This window comes from Uranotaenia lowii, chromosome 1, assembly GCF_029784155.1.
Source record: "Uranotaenia lowii strain MFRU-FL chromosome 1, ASM2978415v1, whole genome shotgun sequence".
Lineage (NCBI taxonomy): Eukaryota > Metazoa > Arthropoda > Insecta > Diptera > Culicidae > Uranotaenia > Uranotaenia lowii.
The window spans coordinates 215944244-215958224 of NC_073691.1; the positions used below are offsets into that span (position 1 = coordinate 215944244).

Genomic DNA, 13981 nt, shown 5'->3' on the forward strand with positions numbered 1-13981 from the left:
TAAATGACAAAAATGACAAAAATGACAAAAATGACAAAAATGACAAAAATGACAAAAATGACAAAAATGACAAAAATGGCAAAAATGACAAAAATGACAAAAATGACAAAATGACAAAAATGACAAAAATGACAAAAATGACAAAAATGACAAAAATGACAAAAAATGACAAAATGACAAAATGACAAAAATGACAAAAATGACCAAAAATGACAAAAATGACAAAAATGACAAAAATGACAAAAATGACAAAAATGACAAAAATGACAAAAATGACAAAAATGACAAAAATGACAAAAATTGACAAAAATGACAAAAATGACAAAAATGACAAAAATTGACAAAAATGACAAAATGACAAAAATGACAAAAATGACAAAAATGACAAAAATGACAAAATGACAAAAATGACAAAATGACAAAAATGACAAAAATGACAAAAAATGACAAAAATGACAAAAATGACAAAAATGACAAAAATGACAAAAATGACAAAAATGACAAAAATGACAAAAAATGACAAAAATGACAAAAATGACAAAAATGACAAAAATGACAAAAATGACAAAAATGACAAAAATGACAAAAATGACAAAAATGACAAAAATGACAAAAATGACAAAAATGACAAAAATGACAAAAATGACAAAAATGACAAAAATGACAAAAATGACAAAAATGACAAAAATGACAAAAATGACAAAAATGACAAAAAATGACAAAAATGACAAAAATGACAAAAATGACAAAAATGACAAAAATGACAAAAATGACAAAAATGACAAAAATGACAAAAATTGACAAAAATGACAAAATGACAAAATGACAAAAAATGACAAAAATGACAAAAATGACAAAATGACAAAAATGACAAAAATGACAAAAATGACAAAAATGACAAAAATGACAAAAATGACAAAAATGACAAAAATGACAAAAATGACAAAAATGACAAAAAATGACAAAAATGACCAAAAATGACAAAAATGACAAAAATGACAAAAATGACAAAAATGACAAAAATGACAAAAAATGACAAAAATGACAAAAATGACAAAAATGACAAAAATGACAAAAATGACAAAAATGACAAAAATGACCAAAAATGACAAAAATGACAAAAATGACAAAAATGACAAAAATGACAAAATGACAAAATGACAAAAATGACAAAAATGACAAAAATGACAAAAATGACAAAAATGACAAAAATGACAAAAATGACAAAATGACAAAAATGACAAAAATGACAAAAATGACAAAAATGACAAAATGACAAAATGACAAAAATGACAAAAATGACAAAAATGACAAAATGACAAAATGACAAAAATGACAAAAATGACAAAAATGACAAAAATGACAAAAATGACAAAATGACAAAAATGACAAAAATGACCAAAAATGACAAAAATGACAAAAATGACAAAATGACAAAAATGACAAAAATGACAAAAATGACAAAAATGACAAAAATGACAAAAATGACAAAAATGACAAAAATGACAAATGACAAAAATGACAAAATGAACAAAAATGACAAAAATGACCAAAAATGACCAAAATGACAAAAATGACAAAAATGACCAAAATGACAAAAATGACAAACAAATGACAAAAATGACCACAAAATGACAAAATGACAAAATGACAAAATGACCAAAATGACAAAAGACAACATGACACAAATGACCAAAAATGACACACATGACCATCAAATGACCAAAAATGACAAAAATGACCAAAATGACAAATGACAAAAATGACCAAAATGACTCAAAATGACCAAAAATGACCAAAATGACAAAAATGACCAAAATGACCAAAATGACCAAAATGACCAAAAATGACCAAATGACCAAAATGACCAAAATGACCAAAATGACCAAAATGACCAAAATGACCAAAATGACCAAAATGACAAAATGACCAAAATGACCAAAATGACCAAAATGACCAAAATGACCAAAATGACCAAAATGACCAAATGACCAAAATGACCAAAATGACCAAAATGACCAAAATGACTAAAATGACAAAAATGATAAAATGATTAAAAATGACAAAATTGACAAAATGACAAAACTAATAGTAATGGCAAAAATGACAAAATTTAAAAAAAAAAATGATAAAAATAATACAAAAATTACAAATTGACAAAAATGTCACAAAATGGCGAAAAAAAAAACAAAAAATGACAAAAATGACAAAAATGACAAAAATGACAAAAATGACAAAAATGACAAAAATGACAAAAATGACAAAAATGACAAAAATGACAAAAATGACAAAAATGACAAAATGACAAAAATGACAAAAATGACAAAAATGACAAAAATGACCAAAAATGACAAAAATGACAAAATGACAAAAATGACAAAAAATGACAAAAATGACAAAAATGACAAAAATGACAAAAATGACAAAAATGACAAAAATGACAAAAATGACAAAAATGACAAAAATGACAAAAATGACAAAAATGACAAAAATGACAAAAATGACAAAAATGACAAAAATTGACAAAAATGACAAAAATGACAAAAATGACAAAAATGACAAAAACGACAAAAATGACAAAAATGACAAAAATGACAAAAATGACAAAAATGACAAAAATGACAAAAATGACAAAAATGACAAAAAAGACAAAAATGACAAAAATTACAAAAATTACAAAAATGACCAAAATGACAAAAATGACCAAAATGACCAAAATGACCAAAAATGACCAAAATGACCAAAATAACCAAAATGACCAAAATGACCAAAATGAACAAAATGACCAAAATGACCAAAAATGACAAAAATGACCAAAATGAACCAAAAATGACCAAAATGACCAAAATGACCAAAATGACCAAAATGACCAAAAATGACCAAAATGACCAAAATGAACAAAATGACCAAAAATGACCAAAAATGACAAAAATGACCAAAATGACCAAAATGACCAAAATGACCAAAATGACCAAAATGACAAAAAATGATAAAATTGATTAAAAATGACAAAATTGACAAAATGACAAAACTAATAATAATGGCAAAAATGACAAAATTTAAAAAAAAATGATAAAAATAATACAAAAATTACAAATTGACAAAAATGTCAAAAAATGGCGAAAAAAAAAAACAAAAATGACAAAAATGACAAAAATGACAAAAATGACAAAAATGACAAAAATGACAAAAATGACAAAAATGACAAAAATGACAAAAATGACAAAAATGACAAAAATGACAAAAATGACAAAAATGACAAAAATGACAAAAATGACAAAAATGACAAAATGACAAAAATGACAAAAATGACAAAAATGACAAAAATGACAAAAATGACAAAAATGACAAAAATGACAAAAATGACAAAAATGACAAAAATGACAAAATGACAAAAATGACAAAAATGACAAAAATGACAAAAATGACAAAACGACAAAATGACAAAAATGACAAAAATGACAAAAATGACAAAAATGACAAAAATGACAAAAATTGACAAAAATGACAAAAATGACAAAATGACAAAAATGACAAAAATTACAAAAATGACCAAAATGACAAATGACCAAAATGACCAAAATGACCAAAATGACCAAAATGACCAAAATAACCAAAATGACCAAAATGACCAAAATGAACAAAATGACCAAAATGACCAAAATGACAAAAATGACCAAAATGACCAAAATGACCAAAATGACCAAAATGACCAAATTGACCAAAATGACCAAAATGACCAAAATGACCAAAATGACCAAAATGACCAAAATGACCAAAATGACCAAAATGACCAAAAATGACTAAAATGACCAAAATGACCAAAATGACAAAAATGACCAAAATGACAAAAATGATAAAATTGATTAAAAATGACAAAATTGACAAAATGACAAAAATAATAATAATGGCAAAAATGACAAAATTTAAAAAAAAATGATAAAAATAATACAAAAATGACAAATTGACAAAAATGTCAAAAAATGGCGAAAAAAAAAACAAAAAATGACAAAAATGACAAAAATGACAAAAATGACAAAATGACAAAAATGACAAAAATGACAAAAATGACAAAAATGACAAAAATGACAAAAATGACAAAAATGACAAAAATGACAAAAATGACAAAAATGACAAAAATGACAAAAATGACAAAAATGACAAAAATGACAAAAATGACAAAAATGACAAAAAATGACAAAAATGACAAAAATGACAAAAATGACAAAAATGACAAAATGACAAAAATGACAAAAATGACAAAAATGACAAAAATGACAAAAATGACAAAAATGACAAAAATGACAAAAATGACAAAAATGACAAAAATGACAAAAATGACAAAATGACAAAAATGACAAAAATGACAAAAATGACAAAAATGACAAAAATGACAAAAATGACAAAAATGACAAAAATGACAAAAATGACAAAAATGACAAAAATGACAAAAATGACAAAAATGACAAAAATGACAAAAATGACAAAAATGACAAAAAATGACAAAATGACAAAAATGACAAAAATGACAAAAATGACAAAAATGACAAAAATGACAAAAATGACAAAAATGACAAAAATGACAAAAATGACAAAAATGACAAAAATGACAAAAATGACAAAAATGACAAAAATGACAAAAATGACAAAAATGACAAAAATGACAAAAATGACAAAAATGACAAAAATGACAAAAATGACAAAAATGACAAAAATGACAAAAATGACAAAATGACAAAAATGACAAAAATGACAAAAATGACAAAAATGACAAAAATGACAAAAATGACAAAAATGACAAAAATGACAAAAATGACAAAAATGACAAAAATGACAAAAATGACAAAAATGACAAAAATGACAAAAATGACAAAAATGACAAAAATGACAAAAATGACAAAAATGACAAAAATGACAAAAATGACAAAAATGACAAAAATGACAAAAATGACAAAAATGACAAAAATGACAAAAATGGACAAAAATGACAAAAATGACAAAAATGACAAAAATGACAAAAATGACAAAAATGACAAAAATGACAAAAATGACAAAAATGACAAAAATGACAAAAATGACAAAAATGACAAAAATGACAAAAAATGACAAAAATGACAAAAATGACCAAAAATGACAAAAATGACAAAAATGACAAAAATTACAAAAATGACAAAAATGACAAAAATGACAAAATGACAAAAATGACAAAATGACAAAAATGACAAAAATGACAAAAATGACAAAAATGACAAAATGACAAAAATGACAAAAATGACAAAAATGACAAAAATGACAAAAATGACAAAAATGACAAAAATGACAAAAATGACAAAAATGACAAAAATGACAAAAATGACAAAAATGACAAAAATGACAAAATGACAAAAATGACAAAAATGACAAAAATGACAAAAATGACAAAAATGACAAAAATGACAAAAATGACAAAAATGACAAAAATGACAAAAATGACAAAAATGCAAAAATGACAAAAGACAAAAATGACAAAAATGACAAAATGACAAAAATGACAAAAATGACAAAAATGACAAAAATGACAAAAAGACAAAAATGACAAAAATGACAAAAATGACAAAAATGACAAAAATGACAAAAATGACAAAAATGACAAAAATGACAAAAATGACAAAAATGACAAAAATGACAAAAATGACAAAAATGACAAAATGACAAAAATGACAAAAATGACAAAATGACAAAATGACAAAAATGACAAAAATGACAAAAATGACAAAAATGACAAAAATGACAAAAATGACAAAAATGACAAAAATGACAAAAAATGACAAAAATGACAAAAATGACAAAAATGACAAAAATGACAAAAATGACAAAAATGACAAAAATGACAAAATGACAAAAATGACAAAAATGACAAAAATGACAAAAATGACAAAAATGACAAAAATGACAAAAATGACAAAATGACAAAAATGACAAAAATGACAAAAATGACAAAAATGACAAAAAATGACAAAAATGACAAAAATGACAAAAATGACAAAAATGACAAAAATGACAAAAATGACAAAAATGACAAAAAATGACAAAAATGACAAAAATGACAAAAATGACAAAAATGACAAAAATGACAAAAATGACAAAAATGACAAAATGACAAAAATGACAAAAATGACAAAAATGACAAAAAATGACAAAAATGACAAAAATGACAAAAATGACAAAAATGACAAAAATGACAAAAATGACAAAAATGACAAAAATGACAAAAATGACAAAAATGACAAAAATGACAAAAATGACAAAAATGACAAAAATGACAAAAATGGCAAAAATGACAAAAATGACAAAAATGACAAAAATGACAAAAATGACAAAAATGACAAAAATGACAAAAATGACAAAAATGACAAAATGACAAAAATGACAAAAATGACAAAAATGACAAAAATGACAAAAATGACCAAAATGACAAAATGACAAAAATGACAAAAATGACAAAAATGACAAAAATGACAAAAATGACAAAAATGACAAAAATGACAAAAATGACAAAAATGACAAAATGACAAAAATGACAAAAATGACAAAAATGACAAAAGTGACAAAAATGACAAAAATGACAAAAATTACCAAAATGACAAAAATGGTAAAAATGACAAAAATGACCAAAATGACCAAAATGACCAAAATGACCAAAATGACCAAAATGACCAAAATGACCAAAATGACCAAAATGACCAAAATGACCAAAATGACCAAAATGACCAAAATGACCAAAATGACCAAAATGACCAAAATGACCAAAATGACCAAAATGACCAAAATGACCAAAATGACCAAAATGACCAAAATGACCAAAATGACCAAAATGACCAAAATGACCAAAATGACCAAAATGACCAAAATGACCAAAATGACCAAAATGACCAAAATGACCAAAATGACCAAAATGACCAAAATGACCAAAATGACCAAAATGACCAAAATGACCAAAATGACCAAAATGACCAAAATGACCAAAATGACCAAAATGACCAAAATGACCAAAATGACCAAAATGACCAAAATGACCAAAATGACAAAAATGCCAAAAATGATAAAATTGATTAAAAATGACAAAATTGACAAAATGACAAAAATAATAATAATGGCAAAAATGACAAAATTTAAAAAAAAATGATAAAAAAAATACAAAAATGACAAATTGACAAAAATGTCAAAAAATGGCGAAAAAAAAACAAAAATGACAAAAATGACAAAAATGACAAAGATGACAAAAGTGACAAAAATTATTAAAAATGATAAAAATTACACAAATGATAAAAATGACTCTAACTTCAAATTTCTTTTTTTTTTCATTTATATCAATTATCTTTATTTTGTCTGATTTCTCTATTTTTCCAGTTTGTTAATATAGTCAAATGAGTTAATTGTATAATCGTGGTCAATTTTTACAGTTTTGTCAATCTTCTTTAAATTTTGTTAATTGGGAAATTTTAAATAATTTTTAGCATGTTGTCAATTTAGTCCTTTTTTCATTTTTGTCAGTGTTTAATTTGATCAATTCTGTAATGTCGTCAGTTTTGTTATTGATGTTTTCTTTATCAATTTGGTCAATTTTATCATTTTTGTTTATTTTGTTTTTTTCTTCTTATTTTTCAATTTTTCTTAATTTTTCGAGTTTCGGTCAGTATTTTGTCAATTTTTTTCGTTTTAATGTAATTTTTTTCAAATCTGTCAATTTAAACAAAAAATCATGCAATTTTTAAAATTGATACAATTGAAATAGAAATATGACAGACAAAATTGTCGATAATTACTTAATTGTCAAAAATACAAAATTTAAAACTTTTCTCATTTGACAAAAATGCCAAAACGTCGAAATTGCATTTATTGACAGAATTTATCCTATATAAATTTTGAATTTTTATACTTTCAAATATTTTTGAATTTAGTGCGTTAGAAATTCTTTAATCATAATTTGATGATTCAGAAATAAGAAAACTATCATTTGTTTATGATTTTTTTAATAATGTGTATCCACATATAATTAACAGACTGTAAGAAAGGCTGTAAGTGTATTAACTCGGGGTTTTAAAATTAAATTCGTACATTTTTTATCAAGATTTATGGTGATTTCGGTTCGACCTTTATTGTATGTTATTTTTCGTATGTTATTATTAAAGAGTGAAATTCAGAGAGTGGAATGCTAGGGTTTACTTTGTTTTTATTTTTTTTTTATTTTTAGGACCTTAGAATCAATTCGAAGTTACAGAATAAGTATGAATGGGTCATAAGTATTCCACAAGAGCAGAATTGAAAGACTTAATTCTGCTTTTGATGAAGTGTTCGATCCAAATCCAACTTTTTTTTTCTTTTACTCTTGTTTTAGATTTTTTTTAAAAACATATTTCTTAAGGATGATTTTATAATTCAAACTGATTGCCTTTAAAGATGTTGACATAATTCCAAACTCAAACTACATACTCGATAATTACTGTTCATTAACATTTCTGCTTCTCGATTGTTTTAATCTCCAAAAATTTAAATTTTACAAAAATCTTAATTGACATTTTCTATTCCCTTCCCAAAAGTTCATCCAACGTAACGTGGCTTATCATGTTCTGCACTCGACTGCGAATTGACAGATGCTGAATATTTAAACACTTCAGGTAGACGTTCCGGAACAGACGTCGAAAAGCCAACCCTCATTCAACTCGTTCATTTCAAATAACTGTTTGCTTAGAATTTTTTGTGTTAAGTACTCATCACCAGTGTGTGGGTATGTGACTGTGTGTATGTTTTCGGTTTACATCTTGTCAAGTGTCAGACAGACTGATGCTCATCTGTAATGTGTCGACAGTCGACAGTGATGAAATTGGTAGGTACATGAAATGTACATTCGATCTTGACACAAATTGGTCATAACAGAACCAGCAGATGAACAAAAAAAAAAAGGGAAACATGACACAAGTTTCATCATATTCGATTGCAGCCTCTCAATTTTTTAGGAAAAAAGTCAATGTTGACAGATGGGAAGAGTGATGAAAGGCTCTCTCGTTTTGGGATTGACTCTGGGTTTCTGTTCGTATTTTTTTTTATAAATAGACTTGACTTTTGGAAAGCGTTTCAAATAACGATACTAAATTTTAAGAAAAAAAAAATGAATACTTACTGCGGTCCTCCGAAGAAGAGATCGAAGTCGCGGAACTCGATGCGCACCCGCTGATTCGGCTTCCCGATGAACTGATATGTGCACGACATATCTTTTGGATAGGCACCTGGATAAGTTGGTGATATAATAGCACCCGTACGTTTCTGAGCAAAATTAATTACATAGGAACATGGCGACCCAATCACTGGCTGACCAATTTCATATTCAGCTGCCGAAGAGAAGAAGCGAAAAAGAAAGAAGAAAGATGACCATTAGTAAAGTTTCATCCGATCCTTACTGATTTTCCGTCATCCGAAAGTTACAACTTACATTCATTAATAAAGGCGTATCGACCCTCGAATAAATCAGTGGTTGTCGAGTTTTTATCCGTATAAAATGACAGCGCAATAGCACGGTATAATGAAATGCGGCGTCGGGGCGGAATCGGGCCACAGTAGCGTCCGCCGAAGGGCGAGTTGATCAGTTCGGCCGGATCGGACGACTGAACCTCGGCGTACACGTCCATGTACTCGTGGACGCATCTGTTGATTGTTGTTTTTTGTTACACAGATTTTTGTTTTATTCCACGAAAGAGTTTTGAGAACAAGCAGAAAATACCAAAAAAAGATTAGATTACTTGATGATTTTGAATATTTATTTTTTTAAGAATTACCACGGTTCTGAGGAAAAAATCAAAACGAAAGATTATTTAAAAAACAATTGATAATTAGAATAAAATTCAAAAGTGGCTCCAGAGAGTAAATATCTAAATTGGAAGTACATTTTTCAATATCCTAAATTCCTCAAATTTATCATGTTTTTCTTCAGAGAAGGAACCTCAAAACTAAATTACTAAAAAAATTAAGTTATATATTTTTTAGATTTAAGCACTCTACTGTAATTTTCTAAGACTTTAATCATTAGTTGAGAAACTAGCTACAAAAAACTACAAATTGGGGCCCTGACTATTAAACCTAGGTTTCACTCAAGCTTCAACCTTCTTGAACTTAACTCCGACTCAAGACGGGTTTTTTTCATAAGAAGTGTTAAAACACTCAGAATGGTTAAAAAATCCCGCATATCGATAAGAGAACAGTTTTGTGACAGACTTTGCTATTCGCTACAAGCAAAAAATATCGGCAATAAAATATAAACAAAAAACCCTACAGGGGTCTCCAGAACCCACAGTGTTTATATGCGAAAGTTACCAGCTTTGACTCCATGTTAATTTACCTGGTGTAAAATTCAGATGTTAGGAATTTTATCTTCATATTTTTTTGGTCAAATGAAAATTGCAAATTTCTGAAACAATTATGCAAAACGAGCCAAATAAAAGCTTTTAAAGGTGTGTTTTCGAATTCAGCTCTTATTGCTCTTCGGCTCTGAGAGCATCATAAAAAGTCACCCACTTTTCTTACGCAATTCTTGAAACAATTATTAGATTTACTCAAATGTCTGCAATTTTAGCTAAAAGTATCCAAAAATAGTTATTGTACCTGTACTTATTTCTTTTATCAAACTTTTTTAAATCGGATGTGATATAAACAGTTACAAAAAAAGTGAAATATTGTACAAAAAACCTAATTTGATCAAAACTTTGGTGGGTCATACATATTAAAATGGTTTTGATAAATGATAAAATTGATCGACATTCTTATCTAATGATATGTTTAATTGTCGAAATTGTATTTGTAGAACTCATCCGCGAAGTATTATTCAGGTTCATGAACTTTCAAATGTTTTTTTGAATGATAATGCAGCGAATGAAGATCATATACTGTTCGCAGTAAGGTTTCTCCAAAAGAAAATTAAAAAGGCGGTGGCTCCAGAGAGTCAGTTACAAAATAACTCTCAATCCGAAATTTTCATATTTTCATCTGGTTAGATATTTTGTACTTATAGTTTCTCTAATTGTGAGCATTTGACAAGTTTTATAACCTTTTGTTTCAATTCAAAAATTGATTTCAAATTCTCAATAAGTCTGCTTATAAGAGTGGTCTAAGTTGAGTGGTTGAGAAACAAACTTTTATAAGGTGGCAACTCAGAAAAACGTTTATATAGGTCGCACTGGTCGGATTTTTCAAAAAAGGCATTTTCTTTGGCACTGTTTTCTAATAAAATTCTCAGATCTTGAAAAACTATCAAACACGTGTCTCTAATTTTATTTAAAAATTTTCTTCGTAATGTAAGATTTCAACCAAAAATTTATTGGGACTGTTTTGGACTCTCAATTTAGAAGTAAGATTTTTTAAAATTATGCAATATTCAGACTTTTTGTAAAAAAATAATTATAATCCACAAAAAAGTGAGGTTTAGATAAGGGTTTTCAATCAACAACGAACTCAAAAGATGCGCAATGTTATGAAGTGCAAGTTTGCAGAAGAAAGTTTAGAGCAATAACTTGTCGTTTTAAAGTTATTCAAGTTTCCACATTTTCCAATTTTCTCGTTGAAATTGCTTTCAATTGTGGGTGAGTTTCGTGCAATCTTAGAACCAAATATACTCCTGATATCAAACTTTTTCATCTTTTTATCGATTTTGAATCACTAGCAATTTGTCAAAATTTCTGTGTTTCGTATTTTGAAAATCTAAAGGGGCGAAAATGTGCCAAATTACGTCAACTGTCCAATCCTCTTTTCAAAATTCGTCTAGTGTGACTTAAACAATTTTGACGGTTCATTGATTGAAAAGTACGGTTTCCCACCACTTTTTTTCATTTTTTTTTTGTGGTCATGATCATAAAAATTTATAAAATATATATCCTTATGCGCAACGTTTAGTTTCTAACTTCAGCTTTCTTGGACACTAAGTGAAATTTTTTTAGCATTCCGTAGCTAATCTAGAGTCTTTTTAACAAAACATATTTTGAATATTGCCTGAGAAATATATTTGAGTTACATTACGTGGTTTTCAAGAACTGTAACGGGCAAAAATTTCAGTGACGGATGAGGGTTAAATTGAAACTTTTACTCAAAAATAAAATCGAATTTAGCTTTTGTAGATTTCTTCGTAAGGCTCAAATGCTTCTGGAAGGGTTTTGATAAATAATGAATTTTATAATTTTTTTTAAATATTTTTTTTTCATTTTTTCATATCATATTCAGTAGACTGGCCCAAATTTGTATGGGATGATTTTTACAACAATTTTTTCAACGCGGCACCCCCTAGATTGGTGCATTCAGGTGAAAAAATGACAATCTGAAAGTTTCCGGTCATTTGGCAGAAGCACGAGCTGGCGCAAAGGACTTGAAATTTGTATGGAGATTTTCAGCAAAATGTATGAAAAATCGACATACTTTCACTCTTTATCCTGTAAAATATGTTTCCAGTAGGCTAAAAAGCTCAGAATTTCAGAATTTGTAGTTCAAACAATGACAAAAAAGTTTGTAGAAGATTGTGACGCGATACGAGTTGACTGTGATGAGTTATTTTCAATTAAATGTGTGATTTTTTTCGCATTTCATCGATATATCGTGAACGGTGTATAGGTGGATTATTAGTACAAACTTGATCGCATTGTCACACAATGAGAATAACAGATAGAAAGTTTATGAATGCAAGAAGATCTAAATGCCCCACAATAATGTTTGTCAGAGCTTTTTTCGCAACTTTGTCGAGGACACAAACTTTCTATCTGTTATTCTCATTGTGTGACAATGCGATCAAGTTAGTACTAATAATCAACCTATACACCGTTCACGATATATCGATGAAACGCGAAAAAAATAGCACATTCAATTGCAAATAACTCAGCACAGTCAACTCATATCGCGTCATAATCTGCTTCAAACTTGTTTGTCATTGTTTGAACTATAATTCCTGAAATTCTGAGCTTTCTAGCATACTGAAAACATAATTTAGAACACAAAGAGCGAAAGTATGTCGATTTTTCATACATTTTGCTGAAAATCTCCATACAAATTTCAAGTCCTTTGCGCCAGCTCGTGCTTCTGTCAAATGACCTGAAACTTTCAGAAAGTCATTTTTTCACCTAAAGGCACCAACCTAGGGGGTGCCGCGTGGAATATAAGAATTTTTTGTGTTATGGGCCAGTCTAATATTCAGGTTCTTAAGCTTTCAACTGTTATTTGAATAATGCCTTTAATCAAGATGAATTACTCTTCACCGTGAGTCTCCCGGATATTGTCAAACAAATCAGCATCTCAAAATTATAAACATTATTCAAAACGATAAAGGTAGGTTCTGCAGGTTCGAAAAAAAAAACTGCAGATCATTTTCTAAGCAACTACTACGTCCTGATCAATCGGAGATATCGTATACTTGGGTTGGGGCTAAATCGGTTGCACATAAGTCCTAAGAAGGTTATATCATATATGGGGATTTTTTTTTATTATCTGACGGGTTTGCGCTGGGGGTCTTCAGATTTTCCCCAACATAAAAAATTGGGTTCATTTTTTCGACTTAAAAACACGTGTATTTTTTAAGATGTCTAAGAATTTTACTTTTCGAGTTATATCCCGTTAGGTTTTTTTGTTAATAAAATAAAACTATATTTCAAAGCTACATAACTCTGTTATTTTTCAACGGAAATAATAAAATAGCACATCAAAGCGCATTGAAATTTTACCAGATTTTCAAATAAAATATTAAAAAAAAATATAAGTAATGATCTTCAACATGAAAATTATCGATATTTATCGTCATTATTTCTTTCATAACTCTTAAAGGAGACATTGGCCCACTTTGGTGTCTTCAGATGAAAGTTGCACCATGAATTGGGCTATGCAATGGTATTGTTTACAGATTATTCGGTGATACAGACGGTACTTTTAGACAACATTTAAAGACTATTTACAAATTTTCAGTGGCTCCAGAGAGTGA

At 27.7% G+C, this 13981-nt stretch overlaps 1 protein-coding gene across 7 annotated transcripts in view; it reads right to left on the reverse strand.

Annotated features, from left to right (window-relative positions):
* The window catches only part of LOC129747875 (tolloid-like protein 2), a 61882-nt gene that overhangs the window by 27763 nt on the left and 20138 nt on the right, over positions 1–13981 (reverse strand). For all 7 annotated transcript variants that reach the window (XR_008737600.1, XM_055742266.1, XM_055742272.1 and 4 more), the window contains 2 exons: positions 9470–9681; positions 9161–9368 (listed from right to left, as the gene is read on the reverse strand). Coding sequence is in view for 6 of the 7 variants with exons in the window: in XM_055742266.1 (XP_055598241.1) it covers positions 9161–9368; positions 9470–9665 (404 nt within the window). In the remaining variant the exon portion in view is untranslated. The remainder of the gene's footprint in view (positions 1–9160; positions 9369–9469; positions 9682–13981) is intronic.